The sequence below is a fragment of the Lemur catta genome, chromosome 1, assembly GCF_020740605.2.
Source record: "Lemur catta isolate mLemCat1 chromosome 1, mLemCat1.pri, whole genome shotgun sequence".
NCBI lineage: Eukaryota > Metazoa > Chordata > Mammalia > Primates > Lemuridae > Lemur > Lemur catta.
Genome location: NC_059128.1, coordinates 83,548,241 through 83,565,061, shown reverse-complemented (window position 1 = coordinate 83,565,061; position 16,821 = coordinate 83,548,241). Strand labels below are relative to the sequence as shown.

The window sequence follows — 16,821 nt, the reverse complement described above, 5'->3', positions numbered from 1 at the left end:
CGCGCTCCGCAAGTCCGAGGGCTCCAGGCGCGGGGCGCGGGGCGCGGGGCGCGGGTAGGGAGGAGTGGCGCCGCCCCCGGGGTATTTAACCCCAACCCGGAGCCCGCCGGGTGCCGGACGCTCCGGCTCCCCAGTGCTCGCGCCTCCCTCCTCCTCCCAGCTCTCTCCCGGCGCGCCCCACCCTCCGCCCCGCGCTCGCCTCACGCGCAGGCACCGGCCGGCGGGCGCCGGGAGCGGGGCGCGGGCGGCGCTCGCCTCTGAGGAGCAGCCCCCTGGCCGTGGCCGCCGCGCACAGCCCGGCCCGCGCCGCGCGCGCTTCAACCGCCCGGCTGCCCGCACCGAGTGCGCCGCGGCAGCCCGAGTCGGGACGCCGGCCCGAGCGCCCCGCAGACGGGCGAGTGGCCGTGGACGCCCGGCAAGCAGCCCGCAGCATGGATTCGGATTCCGGGGAGCAGAGCGAGGGCGAGCCGGTGTCCGCCTCAGGTACCGAGGGGCCGCGGCCGCCCGGCTGGGAGGGCTGGGGCTGGGGAGGAGGGGAGGCCGGGGCAGGAAATCGCGAGTCTGTCTCGGAGCTGCCAAGCGGGAGGCCGATCGCCAGCAGCCCGATCCCTTCCAGGCCAGGACTAGGGATTGCTCCGCGCTGCGAGTTTGCTTTGGGGCTTACCCCACCCCGCGGCACTTGGGCGCGCGGGAGGGAGAGAAGGTGCATTTGGGGGTGGCTCTCTGCGCTGCCAGTCTCCTGCAGCGGGCTCGGGTCGCCCTGGCTAGGTGGGGGCGGGGAAGGGTTCGGGAATCCGCGTCCTGTAGTTTGCTGCTGCGAGGGTTGCAACACGTCTGCCTTTTGAAATAACTTTCGGAGCTCCGGCCCGGTGCTCGAACTCCGGGTGCCAAGGCCGCGCCGCGGAGCAGGTGACCGGGTCCGAGGGCGCGACGGGGGACTCTGGGAAGAAAAGGCCCCGCGAGTAGATGGCCAGGGGTCAAACCACAGCTCATGGCTGCGGTTCCCGAGGCTGTGGCGAGCCCGTGCAGAAGCGCTCGCCCGTCACTGCCGCGCAGCCGGCGGAGGAGGTCACCGCGGAGGGTCCCCGGACACAGACGCGGGGCCGCGGGACCCAGGCTTCGCACTTAAGAGGCGCCGCCGGCTTTTCACGATCAATAGTTATCGAAGCAATAGGTGGATGCATACTTAGGGAAAAAAATGAATGTCCTCCCCCGCCTCTCCCTGATACTGAGCAACAGGAGGAAGCCACCCACAGCCGTGGGTCGACGTGCCTCCGGGCTCTGCCCACCTCCACCGGCCCGCTCCGCCCCCCGCCCACCGGGCCACGCACCTGGAGCCGGCTCGCCCTCCACACGTGCCCACAGCTCGCTCAGCCCTGAAGCTTAGCCCTGGCCGCAGGCTGGGACCCTCCTGGTACAGACCACAGCCCCTGTCTGGCCCCTACTCTTCCCGATGTCAGACCAGAGTGCCGAGGGTGAGGACCAAGTGATGGGAGGCACCATCAGTCCAGGCGTGGGTGTTGGAAGGGCAGGTTCAGGAACCAGGCAGGCGCCCTACGTCTCTTATTCTCCTTCGTCCTCACAGCACCTAGCTGTGGCGGTTACTACCTCCATCTCACTGAGGTTCCGAGAGGATCAACGGCTTGCCCACATCCCACAGCCGTGGAATAGGCAGGGCCCAGTGACTCCCTTCACCTCGCATCAGACCCCTCAGGGGGCTGCTGTGGTCCACACCTTTGGGTGGGAAGGGACAAGCCTGGCGGAGAGGAAAGGCATCGCCGAGATGCCTGTATGTGAGGATTCCTGTGCGTGTGTGTGCAAGAACCACCTGCCTTGCGTAGGTATGTGTGGATGTAATTCATAAACATGAGCCCTTTGCATGCCTGTATGTTTCTGTGGCTGTAAAGCACCAAGATTTTGCTTCACAGGTGGCTTGTGGATCTCCTCTCCTCATTTAAAAGTTCCAGTAGGTGTTTTGTGTGTAGCTAAGTGTATTTCCAGAGCTAAAGGGGGAGGGGAGACATTGACACTGACACTTTACTCTCTCAAAATCCCAGGGACTAACATTGTTCAGGCTACCCCTGCCCCAAAGCTCAATCAATTTGCTAGCTGAGGAAGAGGGAGGAGGAGAAGGAGGCCCGGAGAATGGGGGGAGGAGGAGGAGAATCTCCAGAATCCTTGGTACTTGGGTGAAAGGGGAGGGAGAGAGCCCAGTGTCTGATGTCCCTGTATCCATCCACACCAGCCTGTGTCAGAGGCCTGTGCACAGCTAACAGCAAACATCATCACTAAGGTCAGATGAGTCGGAAAAAGAATAGGGCAGCCAGCTCTCATGAGCTGTCCCCATTTGTTTGCTTCTCACTGTTTTCTACAGTCATCTCTTCTTTCTGCGTGTGCATGAATCTCACAAGTTGAACATTAATTTTAATGTCACAAGCCATTCTTCTAAATGGCATTCAGTCTCCCTCATTATTTTCAGTCTTAAAGTATTCTCCTCTGTGACAAAGCTTCAAAACGGGATGCTAATTCACCACTTTGCAATGGCTGCATACCGTCAAACGGAAACCCTTGTTGCAGCTTCAGGTGCAGGTTAAATGACAATTATGCTATCCATAGGGATTGACCTTTGTACCTGCAAGACACTGGGCATTCGTCTGTGGACCTGTATCTGTGCAGGCTAATTGAGTGTGTAACTGAGAAAGACGACAGAGTAAGTGGGACCTCTTGGAGTACTTATGTGTGTGTCTGTGTGTACCTGCCTCTTAGGGAGATGTGATGAAACAGCTGCTTCCTCCTCCACACTCTTCCCTTCCTGAACTTGTGAAAAAGCCCTGTTATAAGATGGACCTTATAAGGTTAAGACGCTGGACTTTGGAATCAGACAGACCTGGGTTTTTGGTCTTCACCTGATGGGCAAGTTACTTAACCTCTGCAACCTCAGTTTTCCTTTCATAACACAGGGAAAGTGTTCCTGGTAATCATTCAGTAAACGGTAACCGTGACTTTGATTATCACCTGACTGGATTAATCACTGTAAGAATATTGCTAAACAAGGGACCCCAGTACTTTGTAAAAGATAAATCACTAGGCATGTGTAAGACAATTAGTATTGTCATTATTATTGGATCAATATCATTGCTTAAAGAGATTTGTTTTGAATTTTCTCCTTTTCAGTCTCATTCTCTCTAGTGTGTGCATATGTGTGTGTGTATGATTGCAGGAGGGTATTTTTAATTTATCTCTTATCATCTTCATCCATTTTCCAGCTCAAGAGATGAAGATGGGGTCATTCCAACCTGCAGCTTTCACTGCCCTCTCTTCCGGCTCTAGGGAGAATTGTAGAAAGCAGAGAACCCCTTGCCCAATCCACCTGCTAACCTGGAGATGGAGGAGTTTCTTCTTTCATGCTGCTCTGCATGGAAGAAGCAGGGGCAGTCCCCTTCCCTTCACCCCCCACCCCACTGGTAAACCTGTTCCCTTCCAGGTGGCAGGAGGCCCAGGAGGTACTCACCCTCCTCCCTTCCAGTTTTGCCCATCATGGTCACTTTCCTGTCACCTGTTGGCAGAGAAGTGAGGAAATCTCCACGGACCACCAAAAGACTCGTGCATGTGGTGCAGATCTTGCAGAGCAGTGCCCTGCGGGGTGGGGGAGCAGCGGGGGCGGGGTGGGGGGTGGGGGGGATGAGTTTCGTCTTGTCCTGCGTTTTCTGTTTTCCAGGAAGCACAGAAAGATGCTTCTATGTCATTCTGCTGCCTGCAGCTCTCCTCTGCCTTTCTGTCATTTTATGGATCTTTCTATGATTAGGGAAAAGGCAGGGTTTATGGAACACTGGATCCATTCCAGAGACCCAGCTTGGCAGTCTTTCCTTTGGCAAACCCACCATCCATCTCTCAGAAATCTTAGAGCTTGGTGTATTCTCTCGGGAGTAGTTGAGAGTCTTTCCTAAGAAGCAACAGGGGAGTAAACGTTAGCGATGTCAGCTTTTTCCTTTTCTGGCTTCGAAGACCAAGGCAATCTACCCAGCTGAGGGCAGATGAGCTCCTTCCTCCCCCAGCTAGGTGGTCCTGGGCAGTCAAGCTGAGGGGGGCATCCTTGTGCCTGGGTAGGTGTTGCAGAAAAGCATTTCTGTGTGATGGAGTTGGCATGGTAGGGGAACCGCAGAGAAAAAGTGGGAGAACAGCAGGCCTCTAACCCTGCTCTTCCTGTCCCTCTCCTCCCCAGGTCCTCAGCTTGGCTCGTGTGAACCAAGCAACAAGGAACAGGTGGGTGAGGCGAAAAGACATTCCAGGAGTCAGATACAACTTGAATAAAGACACAGATAAACAGGGAGGCAACTAGAATAGAGGACATATGCTGGGGAATCCTGGGAAATAAAACTAGGTGAGTGTAGGGAGGCCAGTGATAAGAGGGTCTTAAAAACTTGGTCCCGATGGTGCCTGGGGAGCCCCCGTGATTGTTGAGCAGAGATGCAACCAAAGGAGAACTGGGTTTGCAGAAGCTGCAACTGGCAGAGATGGGGAAATGCGGGGTTTGCCTGGGCCTGGCGCCTCTGCTCCCAGGGTGTGTGTGGCCACAGTATGGGAAAGGGTAGTGACACTAAGGCAAGGCAGAAGAGGAAGGAGGCAAATGACATTTCAGAGAAATCAACAGCAGAAGTTGGTGACAGATTGTATAAAAGTGATGACAAGAGAGGGAGAGTGGAAAGAGACAGCGGCAAGTTGAGTTGGGTGAAGATGCCCTGGAGGCAGGAGACGGGCTCCTCCACCCCACAAGTGCTCCACCTTCCTTCAGGCGCTCAGCAGTGAGGTTTTTGTTAAAGGTTCTTTTCCCCTGGAAGTTATGCAGGTGCACTGGTCTGCAGGGATTGTGAGTTTTGGGGGTTTGTTGATTCTCATTGTTAGGTTCCTCGTGGAGGCAGCTCAGTAACCTTCATCAACTGACAGATGGATGATGGATAGGCTGGCTAGCTGAGGGCAGGGACAGCCTGGGACGATGTGCCATTTGGCTATTAGTCATATTCCCATTTCTTGTTCCTGTTTGTTGAAATTTACACAAATCTCTGCCTCGTCCACATGGTGAGCAGTAGTTGCTTTTTGGGTCAGGTTAAGAATTGTGGGAAATGTAAAGAGAGATAAGGAAACAGTCTACCCTGTCCTCCAGGGCTTGAAATCAGGTGGGGAGACAGGACATGTACACTGATGGCCACAGCCTAAGCCGGTGCCTGAAGACTCCTGACCTCCCTTGCCTGGAATTATACCCTTGGCTGTGTATATATTCTCCCTTGATACCAGCCACTTTTTTTTTATTGTGTACTTTATGGTTATTCCTGTACTGGACTGTTAGTTTGTTCTCTAACAGCAAGGACTGTTTTTTGTTTTTTTTTTTTATCTGTATCACCCCACACCACCCAGGTACCCTAAACACAGTGGCTGGCTGGCTGGCTGGATAGATGGATGCACGAATGGTATTGTAGGCTGGTTCCCCAGGAAGACTCTGAGAAGGAGGTTGGCTGTGTGCAGGTTTATTTGGGACTTCTCTTAGGATCAATACCTGTAGAAGGCAAGGGAGGGAAGCAGAAAGGGACAGGGGAGGGAGAAGCTGAGCTGCAATGCAGCCCCAGCAATAGCCAAGCCCACAGGGAGCTCTGGAGCTGGAGTGGCCCTTCAGAACTGTTCTGAGTTGGAGTGAGGGGCCAGGCCTTTATACCCCCACAATGAGCAGTCATTGGAGGGCAGCCATCCCAAGGAACAGGGTGTGACTTTGGGTGGGGCTGTTCCCGCAGACAGCACTCCCAGCAGCTTGTGGAGGAAGGGAATCTGGGCAGTACTTGACAGTGTGGGCCGCAGGTGGCCTCCACAATTTTGCAGGATGTTTCATTAGGGATGGCAGCCCTGTCTACCGCCAGAGTTCAGGGCTAATTGTTGCACTGTAAACTTTATCTAGACCTCTTGGGGGGCAGTTCAGGTTGCCAGATTAAAGTGGCTATTCTAGACCTCATAGCTCTGCATCCGGCTGTTCTGTCCGCAGGACCAAATAGCTATTGCTTGATTGGCTGTTTTGTGCCTAGACTGGTGCTGGGTGCTGTGGCAGTATACGGAAATGAAATTGGACGTGGCCCTACCTTCAAGAGGTTTGCAGCCATGTTAGGGAGACAAAACACCCACCCAAAACTGAATCTGTGAAATTGGGCAATAAACAATGTAGGGCTTGGAGCCTGGGGCAGTGTGATTTGGACTTCTAGGAGGAAGGCTTCCGGAGGTGGAGAGAGAATACTTACGTACATAGAAAGCTCTAGTTTCTACATTTTTTTCCTCTTAAAAAGATACAGCACCTGCTTTTTCATTTGTCAGCAAAGCCAAATTATAGTCACACTTTCCATTAGCACATTTCTCTAACTGGTTCATTTTCCTCCAGAGTTTGAATTCACATGTAAATCTCTATAAAGTCACTATATAAATCATTTTGTTTTGTTTTTTCAGTCACTTGGCTTCCATCGCTTTATGTAAAATGCCTGTGTAGGTGGGTGTTTGGGCTGTATTCTATATCAGTGTAGACAGAAAAGGATAGAGGAGAAGGATGTAAAAGACAAGTGTCCTCTAACAACTCAATCCAAAAAATCGTATAAGGAGAGCGAATACCCTTTTCTCCTCATATAAATTGAGGTATGCTAGAAAAATACGTTATTTTATCCTATATCTGAAATGCTCTTTTTAGGCGACTGCATGGCACAAATTCTGAGGCTGCTTTAGAACAGTCTTCACGTTCATATTGGGTTTCCTAAACATCACTGCCTGGGAATAAATTTGAGCCTGTTCATGGAAAATCTACCAGTGTGCAGACTATAAAAATGGAAGACTTGGCAGCACAGAAAGTGCTAGACACACCCTAATAGAAACCAGTATTTTCTAACTCCGTTCTCCGGGAGAAAAAAAAAGGAGACACTTTTGGTGGTGTCTAATATTGCTTTAAACTGTTGAAAAACCACAGGGGCAGCCACTGGCTTCTAGGTTCTGTTTCAAAAGTGAAATATGCTTTCTGTCAAGCTATTCTGGCCCTGAAGGGAAGCATTTTAGCGACATGTAGCTCTGTGGAGACTCCCAGTTTGTATTTGTATAGTGGAGGCATCCAATTTCACACGAGGAGGGAATTCTGTAAAGAGCTGCTGCTGAGCACGCAAGCATGTCCTGTGTTCCCGATTCCGGGCCTGTGGGTTGCGCGGGGACGGTGGGCAAATAAGGGATAGCGGATGGGAGGGAGGAAGCGATCGGGGCTGTCTCCAGGGCAGGCCTCTGCGGTAGCTCTTTCCTGCCACAGCTGAGTCCTGGTTCCTTGGTTTCCTTTGGATAAGATTGAGAAAGTGAGAGAGAGAAGACTGAGATTGGGGGTTTTAGGTTAGAGAAACCAGGATTTAAGAAATTGTGGTAAAACAAGATGAGAAACCCTGAGGACTGTCTTTGCCAGCCAGAGTCCAGCCCCAGAGGGCTGGTACTGAATGTAAAATAATAGTGATATTTTAAATTTGCATTTATTTTATATCAGTTAGCACTTACTCTGTATTAGGGACTGGGTTCTTTGTTTATATGGTAGTTAACCCTTATACTAACCTTCTGGGCTATGTACTATAAGTCAGTGGTCCCCAACCTTTTTGGCACCAGGGACCAGTTTCATGGAAGACAATTTTTCCACAGTCAGGGGAGGTGAGGAGGGGAACAGCGCTCAGGCAGTGATGCGTGGCCTGGTTCCTAACAGGTTGCAGACTGGGGCTTGGGGACCACAGCAACAAATAGCCCCATTTTATAGACTAGGAAATTGAGGCACAGAGAGGTTAAGTAACTTGCTTAGGATTGTACGGCTTGTCAATGGAAATGAAGCCAGTCTAAGTCCAAAGACTCTTCTCTTATACCAGGCAGACTATGTAGTGAGATTGGTAGATGCCACTGCATTCCCCCACTCAGCTCCTACCATGCCCAGAACCCTGACCATGGGGCCCCCTCTGTTGGGTCAGGGCCTTATAGCCCTGCAAGGCCCAGTTTCAAGCTGCAGACATTCGCTGCGTTAACCCAATAACACATGGGTGCGGACTGGCTGACATGGGCTCCAGAACGGGGGCCATGAAGGGTGGTCTGGGAGGGAAGATGGGGAGAGCTGGCACAAAGCTGCTGCCAGGAAGAAGGCCCTGGAAGGACGCAGCAGCTGTGGGCTCCTTCTAGGTCACGGGAGCCTGGTGGGAGAAGAAGCTTTGAGAAACAGGGTTAAGAGAGGTGCCGAAGACAAATGTTCCTTTTTCAGAGTATACTTATGTTGGGGCCAAGCCCTTTTTTTTCACTCCAACATTTAGAATCATTTCAGATGTAGAATCCCCAGGACATGGTGACAGTAGAGCTTGAGGGGATTCAAAGGTAAGAATGTAGCACAGTGGGAAGATCTTGAGATTCAGAGCTAAACGACTCGGGTTTGGGTTTCCAGTGTTGTCGCTTAGTTACTGCTTTTTAGTAAAATTATTTTCGGACCAAAGGAATGTAAGCTCATGGTAGATTATATGAAAACAGTACAAAGAAGAAAATGAGGTTGAGCCCTAAGAGAAGATGCTCTCTTCCAAAGGAAAGAGTGCAATCCAAAAGCAATCTGGAAAAGACGCGAGAGAGCTTTATTTAGAGAGAGAGGGGTTTTATAAGAGAACGAGAGTCTCACTTCTGAAATGTTTACCAGGGGATGCTAAAAACATTTGGCTACACTGCCAGGCAGTGTGAGACTCAGAACTGGAGGCCAGATCCTCTGAATTCTCTCTCCTTCTCCAAAAACATATGTAATTAAAAAAAAAAAAAAAGGATTAGAGTTATTCTGAATGTTAAGGTTTCAAAATGACTTTTGCTCTTTTTCCTTCTGGAACCTTCTACTGTGTTCATGCCACTCCCTTCTCTCACTTGCTTTTCCCTTCTTAGGTTTCTCCATCCTGGGCACATCTTTCAGAGGTCAGCCCACCACAGGCGCCCACCAGCGCTCCGCCCAGAAGCCCCTTCCCCTGCGTCGGGCCCACTCCCCTTTCTCCGTCAGAAGAGTCCTACGTGGAGCCCTCAGAAGATTATTACCTTTTTGTTAATACTTGAGAGGCATTTGGTAGGTTTTACAAATGCCCAGTGACAATTGCAAAGGTTAATTTACTTTGAGCTTAAATAGCTACTAGCTTCAAGAAAAGCTATATCGGCCTCTGATTCTCCAATTACGTTTTATCTTTCTCTAGATTGATTCTTTTTAATTCTATAGAAACTTGCAAATTTGTTCATCTGTGGTAGGCCTCTCTACCTTTAGGATTTAACTTCATAATTCGCTGATTCAATCTCAGTCGAACAAGGTAGGCAGAGCTAAGCTTATACAGGGTCAACCTGTAGAGAGCCCAGAGCGGTAGCCGGTGGGAATTAAACCTGAATTTTCTTCACTCTTTTTTATTTCTTTTTAAGGTCTTTGACTATACAGTCTTCTTGGTTTCCCTGTACCTTCCTCAGTTACTATTCTCGCATTCCTCATCAATATCTTTTTCCTACCTGTGTCCCCGAAGGTGGAGCCCTTGCCTTGTTCTTTTCTGACAAAATACTTTCTTTTGGAAAAGACCATTCATTCTTACAGTGAAAGTCATAAGCTTTTCGGAAGCTAAAGATTCCCAAAGCTGAGGTCCAGCCCAGCCCTCTCTCCTGAGCAAGAATCCTGTCTTCCAAATGCGCCAGCCTCTCCTCCTCACTGTCCCAGAGACACGTCAGTACAGCCACAGCCAGGCCACCACCTTTCCCTCCCCTTTTCCCAACTCTGCTGGCCATGACAGCCAACAAGTCACTCAGAATTAGACAACTGTGAAATCCCAACAGCAATGAAATATCCTACACATATGTTCTCATGGCAAACCCGTGACATGGATAAAGCAGCTATTATTCTTCCCAGTTTACAGATGAAGAAACAGATTCAGAGTGTTAAAGTATCACAATCATGAAAGAAGTGGCAGATTTTCACTATTTAAAACTGCCTCCCCTAAAAAAAAAATAAGAAGAGATAAATAAATAAAACTACCCAAAAGGGGAGGGGAGCAGAAACAAAACTAAATATCCAACCTTAATAAACCACTTTAATATTCAGTCAAATGTATTTTTACTGAACAATGAAAGACATAATGACACTTCCACACGTGGGATATTATTCAGCTGTTAAGTAAAACTCATCTGAAGAACATTTGATGATATAGAGAAATGTTCACGTTATAGTGTTGTGCAACGAGGGCTCAGCCACCTATGATAGCAATTTTGCTGTATGTGTGTCTGTTCATGCATGTGCGTGCATATGCACACACACACACACACACTCCCCTTTATATTTGGAGAAGGGGAGAGATCTCCCCCACATTCACACATGTAAGCACTTAAAATTTTTTTTCATGCTCGAACAAAATAAGCCATTTTATGTGATGAGTTTATAGGAACTTCCTTCTTTGTACTCTTCCGGATTTTCCCTCGGTGAGTCCATGGAGCTTTGAGCAGGGAACGTGCTTTCTAAGCAACAACCAAGTGAAATCCGGTGGCCTGTTCCACTGCTCGCCCTTCTGCAGCCTTGTCCCTGTTCCCTCCATCCTCCTCCGTAAGCTTGCTCTTCCCTTGGTTCCCTGTGCTCCTCTTCCCCCAGAACAGTCCTTTGTGGCCCTCTCACAGCTCCTCCCAGGCCCCCTTCCCTGGTGACTCCACCCTTCACCAGCCCCTCCTCCAAGTCCGCCTGGCCTGGCCTGGCCCTCAGGTGGGTGATGAGCTTGCAGATTTGAGGCCGACAGACTGGCCGAGGGCACAGGAGGCCCCCAGGCTGCCCGGACCTGCAGGCTGGGTTGTAGACACAGCCGTCCTCTCTGTCCTGAAGCGGGGCCAGCAGTGTGGGTCCCTGGCAGCTCTGCCCCTCACTCCCTCTGTGACTCTTCCTCTGTCCTTGACCCCATCTCAAATATGAGTGACTTTCACTTTCTACATTTTCATTTACACATATTGACTTCGTGTTATTATTGCTTTTAAAACCAGAAACAAAATAAGGACATTGAAAAGTCTGTTATAACAGGATTATTAGCTTTTCGGAAGTATTAGCTTGCTACCACCAACATTAGTCCACCATTCCAAAAAAATGTATCATTGAGGAGTTGTGTGATATCAAGTATGTATCTATTTCTGAATTTTAATTGAGGATTCCTTGTGCATCTTGGAAGTGAAAATAAGAGATTTTGTGGTGGCTCCTCCTGCCCCTCTGCCTTCACCCCATTCTGCTCTCGCTACCAAATAGAGGTGGCCCTGTCAGGAAGCTTGTAGGAAAAAGAAGTGCTCACCATCTAGATTTGTATTTATTGGAGTTTTTAACCCAGTTTTATATTGGCCCCAATCACCCTTAATGCCTGGTATTCCCCATCAGCCAGGAATTTGCCTATCTTCATTTACTTTTTTGGTTTATATTATTATAAAAATTGTTTGTTTTTACCTTTTTTCAGATATAAAATTATAATATATAGCCAGGTCCCCTATAACAACATTTTGCTCAATGATTGACCCCATATATGAAGGTGGTCCCATGAAATTATAACAGAGCTGAAAAATTCCAATTGCCTGGTGATGTCTTGATGATCCTGACCCTATGTAGGCCTAGGCTAATGTGGTGTTAGTGTCTTACTTTTTAAGAAAAAAGTTTAAAAATTAAAAAAATTTTAAATTTTAAAAATAGAAAAAATCTTATAGAATAATGATATAAAGAAAATATTTTTGTACAGCTGTACACTGTGTGTTTTAACCTAATGTTATTACAAAAGAGTCCAAAAGTTACAAAAAAATTAAAGAGTTTATAAAGTAAAAAGATTTTAGTAAGCCAAGGTTAATTTATTATTGAAGAAACAAAAACCTTTTGTATAAATTTAGTGTAGCCCAAGCGTACAGTGTTTATACAGTCTACAGTGATGTACAGCGACATCCTAGGCCCTCATATTCACTCACTGACTCACCCAGAGCAACTTCCAGTCCTGCAAGCTCCATTCACAGCAAGTACCGTATACAGGGTACCTACTTTTTTATCTCTTATACTGTAATTTTACTGTATCTTTTCTATGTCTAGATATGTTTTGATACACAAATATTTGCCATTGTGTTACAGTTGCCCAAGGTATTCAGTACTGTAACATGCTGGACAGGTTTGTAGCCTAGGAGCAATAGGCTATAGCATAGAGTCTAAGTGTGTAGTAGGCTCTACCATCTAGGTTTGTGTGAGTACACTCTATTATGTTCATGCAACAGCAAAATCCCCTAATGACACATTTCTCAGAACATATCCCTATTGTTAAGTGACACATCACAACATACTGACTATGATTTTTCACACTTTCAGAAAATTTCCTTCCCCATTTAAGAAAACAAGACCACTCTTTCTTAGTTGTCAAGTGGAAAACAGTAAAATTCCCTTATTTAGTTCCCTTGTTAGCGAAAGCCATCTTTCTTTACTATTTGCAAGTGAATGAGTATGACCACTGTGGTTTTTAAAGGTCAGATCAGAGAACAACAGGCAGAATGATTGAGGTAGGAGCAGACTCTGGGAGAAAGCAGGTGTGTGCCAAGAATGGTGCACAGCACATCCTAAGACCAGTGAGCGTGGTCGGCATGAAGGCTGTTACCAAACACCCCCACCCCAGCAGTGAAGTCCGTGATGGGCTGAGGCCCAGGCATGGGTGAAGAGGTCTGTTTCCAGCCATCCTTGGTGTTTTGTTTTGCTTTATTGTTAAAAAACAAACTGCATAGAAATAGCTCTACCAAATTGTCATAACCCAGTGAGAGTGTCTGAGCCTGAGCAAAGTGTGAAGAGGGTTAAAGGTAGGTTGTAATTTGGAGCGAGACATCGTGCAGGCAGAACTGAGCCTAGGCAGGAGCTAAGAGCTGCTGGTCAGGTGGTTCAGGAAGTGGGGGGCCTGTGGCAGGGGTGCTGCAGGATAGGCCCATTCTCTTGAGAGTCACGTGGCCTGCAGCTGGTCTGCCAGTCATCGCTGAGCTAGCTTTCTCAGGCTCCTCCACCTGGATGGCAGCCCCTCTTAACCAGGGTGCCCTGTCCCTGTTGACCATGCTCCAGAAGCAACTCCTCCTCCTGACTTCTCCCCCATCCTCCCCATCTCTCTGGTCCAGCTCTCTGCCTCGTCCTTGGAGTCTGCCCTTCCCAAGTAGTATCTCGGGCCCAGAATCTCCTCTCCACGGGCTCTGCCTTGGGTGCCCACATTCCCCCACAGGACCTCCAGGCACTAGAGAGAGGAAAGCAGTGGAAACTCCAAGTCCTGTAGCCATTCTTGGAGACTAGTCATGAAGCACAAATCTTAAAAGCTTCCAGAAATAAAAACCAGGCCCTTACCAATGTGCTAGTTTTCTAAATAGCAACACTGAGCGCTAGACAACAGTGGTATAATGCCTTTGAGTTCTCAAGGCGAATAATTTCCAACGCAGAGTTCTGGACCTGATAAACCATCCGTCAAGTGTGTGAGTGGAATAAACTCATGGTATGACATGTTAGATCCCCCAAAATGACCTTACCACGTCCCCTTCCTTAAATAGCTGCTTAATCAGGAGGCTACCAACTGAGGCCCCCAGGCCAAATCAGGCCTGCCACCTGTTTTTGTGTTTTCTTGTTTAAACGGCTATACCTTAAGTGGTGATATAAGCACCTACACAATATTCTCTATTTTGCCTTTGGCCCACTTACTCTCTGACCCTTTAAGGTGGTTTGCCAGGCCTGTGCTAGACAAAGTGCTCCACTGAAATGGGAGTGAGTGAAGGAGGAGGAGCTGTGAGATCCAGGCAGCAGGAGACCACACAGGAGAGAAGGTGGAAGGATGGAGGAGAACCCAGGATGGCAGCCTGCACCGGGCATGGAGGGAGACATGCCCAGACTCGAGCCAGAGGACAGCAGCTCCTGGAGGTGTCTCCAAGGAAAAAAATCGGTAGATTAGTTGATGTGTTTGAACCTATTGAGAAGAACTTCCTATTCTGCCAGGAACTTTGGGAGTGCATTAGCGCTAGACAAAAAACTAAACAAAAGGTAAACAAGCAGCCTTTAACTCCTGGGAAAACAAGATGAGTAAGAAAGGAAATGCAGGCATGGAAGTCATAGAACGCTACATGACTCAGCTGTGAACGGTATCTAAATCACAGGAATGCAATTGCTGACGTTTGATTTAACCAAATGTTGAAAAAGAACCAAATTGGAAAGTGGCAGGAGAAATGAATAGCAAAGAGAGCTAAATTTTCACCTTCTATAGTAGGAAGTTAAAACCAAATAAAACCAAGAACAGTATAAGCATGTTATTTAAATATAGAGAGATAATTATTCATGGAAACAGCTAAAATAATTAAGTGGTTTGTCTCTAAGGAGCCAACATAGAGGTGGGCCGGAGGATGCTGCATTTTGTTGTAAGCCTTATAGAGTGATTTAACTTTTAAAATAATGTACCTCTTATTACTTTGAAAATAAATACATAAATAATAAAATGAGAAAGAAAAGTGACAGGTCAGCCCAGGGGGTGATGTGGTGACCATGCCCAGGTGGGGAAGGGCACAGTGGGGGACCTCAGGCCCCAGGTTGGAGGAAGCAGCCTTCAGGGTCCGAGGACGTGCCAGCTCTGGTTGTCATTATTGTTCCTGACATGAGTGTGAATGCATTTCACTAAAATGTCGAGACTGAGAGCCATTCATGCACGCAATGGACATTCTCTGTTCAACCCCTGGCTGCAGTTGCTGGGAGAATAAACCATGGCTCCTGCCCTCAAGGAGTTCACAGCCTGGTGAGAGATAAAAGTGCTCATCCAGCTAAAGGGTGATGGAGTGAGTGTACTGGAGGGAAGTGACTGCAGAGAAATTGCCCAGAGGTCAGAAGTCCTTCATGGGAAGCCCTGGAGGTTGAGTAGGAATGGAGCGAGGACAGGGTGAGAGGGGATCCAGGGTCCAAGCCCAGGGACAAGACATGCAAAGGCACAGAGGGGACTGGGCATGAGAGAGCTGGTGCAGGTGAGACCTGCATGTGGCCTGGAGTCAGGGCTTGGGGTTTGTGAGGGTGAGCAGAAGACAGATGATCAGCTCTGTGGCCTGGCGTGCCCTGCTAAGGGGTCTGGACTTTGTCTCGAAGGGTGTGGGAATCCAGCTGAGGATTGTACTGGAGAAGAAGCATCATCAAAGCCTGTTCTCAGCCCAGTGTAGAGAATAGAATGGAAGCTGGGGCAGAGAGATGAGGAAGGAGAAAGATGAGTGTTCCAGGCAGAGATGAGGGGCTCTGGACTGAGGTAGGTAGGGTGAGTGAGGTAGAGCAAGGTAGGTGCGTTTGCAGGTATTAAGGAAGCTGAGTAGACAGTCTGAGGCCCCGCAGATGTGGGAGGTGAGAGTGAGAAATAAGGCAAGGATGGCCCCCAGGTTCTTGTCTGAACGGGGGACGGTGGTGGTGGGTGACAGAGTCCTGTAGAATACAAGGAGAGGGCCCTCCGGGGCGTTGAAAGGAGCTGGTGGGCAGGGGTGGCATCTCACACGCAGGGGAAATGTGTGGTCAGAGAGGAGCTGGACCTGCGTGATCTCAGAACACCCAGATTTAAGGCACAGACAGAGCAGAGGAGCCCTGGAGGAGGCTGAGAAGGGCCAGGAGAGGGTCCGTGCTGCTATCGGCCATGTAAGCCAAGGACCAGGAAGCGTGTGTCTCGGGGGTGCCTTTGGTGTTCTCTGTCCAGGAGTAAGGGTAGTCATCATATCTGCTGCCCCACCACAGCCTGCAGAACCCCCGACTCGTGTACTGTGACAACTGAAAATGCCCTCCCATGTTTGCAAACATCCCTCAGGAGCAACTGAAAGGCGATTTGGTGACCTTGGTGAGAGCAGTTACCATCGAGTTTGGGATGAAGACCAGGGAAGGACAAAACCACAGCTCCCGCTGCAGCCGTTCCCTCCTCCGGCCTCTTCCTGGGCTGACCAGTCACTGTTTATTCTTTGAGGTTCGCTCGTATTCTTGAGTTCCCACCGTGTGTCAGGGATGCCACGGTGAACGTGGCAGTCAAGGTCCCCCCTCCTGCAAGTGCCAGGGAACAAGCAAATGAGGCCAGCTGGGAGTTGCCTGAATAGGCCCTGCTGTGGGGGGTTGTTCAGAGGATGGGGGCGGGAGGGCAGCGGGGCACGCCTGGATCTGGAGAGATGCACAGAGCAAAATGGCGTGAGACCAGGGAGAGGACACGCTGCCTTCTCTTTGGGGCAGAGAGGTGGGGCGACAGGGATATTAGGCCCCCCAGGGGCCGGCCTTAAGGTTTCAGACACAACTGCCACACGCAGCTGCAGCAGCACAGGCGGCTTGCCGGGGCGGGGGCCTGGTGGGGCCGGCAGCCTGCGGTGTGGCCGGTGGGCGCCACGGCCAGCACAGGAGGAGGCCGCGGGGAGAGCCGGCATGGCCGCCTGCTGTGTGGCTGGGCGCATTTTGGAGGGAAGCCACGGAAAAGGAAAGCTGGAGGCTCCGAGGTCAAGGCCCCAGGTGTTTCAGGGCAAGGGAAAAGCAGGAGATGTTCCGTTTCTGGAAACCAGAGGCGCGGAGAGAGTGGTTGGTGGGTGGCGGGGAACCTGCATGGCAGAGGAGGAAGCTGGTGACCATCCCACAGGCCCCCAGCGCTGTTTTTTCATGGATTAAAAAAAAAATTCAATTTCTGATACTTATGGGGTGACTGTGAAATTGAGAATATAAATCAAATTAACAGAATCATCTAGTGTGCCTCCTCACTTACCAGACTGAAAGAGCAGAACATAGAGAGTGGCCCGTGG

The 16,821-nt window shown here is 49.6% G+C and overlaps 1 protein-coding gene across 1 annotated transcript in view; it reads left to right on the top strand.

The window, feature by feature from the left end:
- The first annotated feature begins 309 nt into the window (after positions 1-309).
- Positions 310-16,821, top strand: part of TNFAIP8L3 (TNF alpha induced protein 8 like 3) — a 36,904-nt gene continuing 20,392 nt past the window's right edge. The window contains exon 1 of the mRNA XM_045555383.1: positions 310-483. Within this exon, the coding sequence (XP_045411339.1) occupies positions 432-483 (52 nt within the window). The 5' untranslated portion in view covers positions 310-431. The remainder of the gene's footprint in view (positions 484-16,821) is intronic.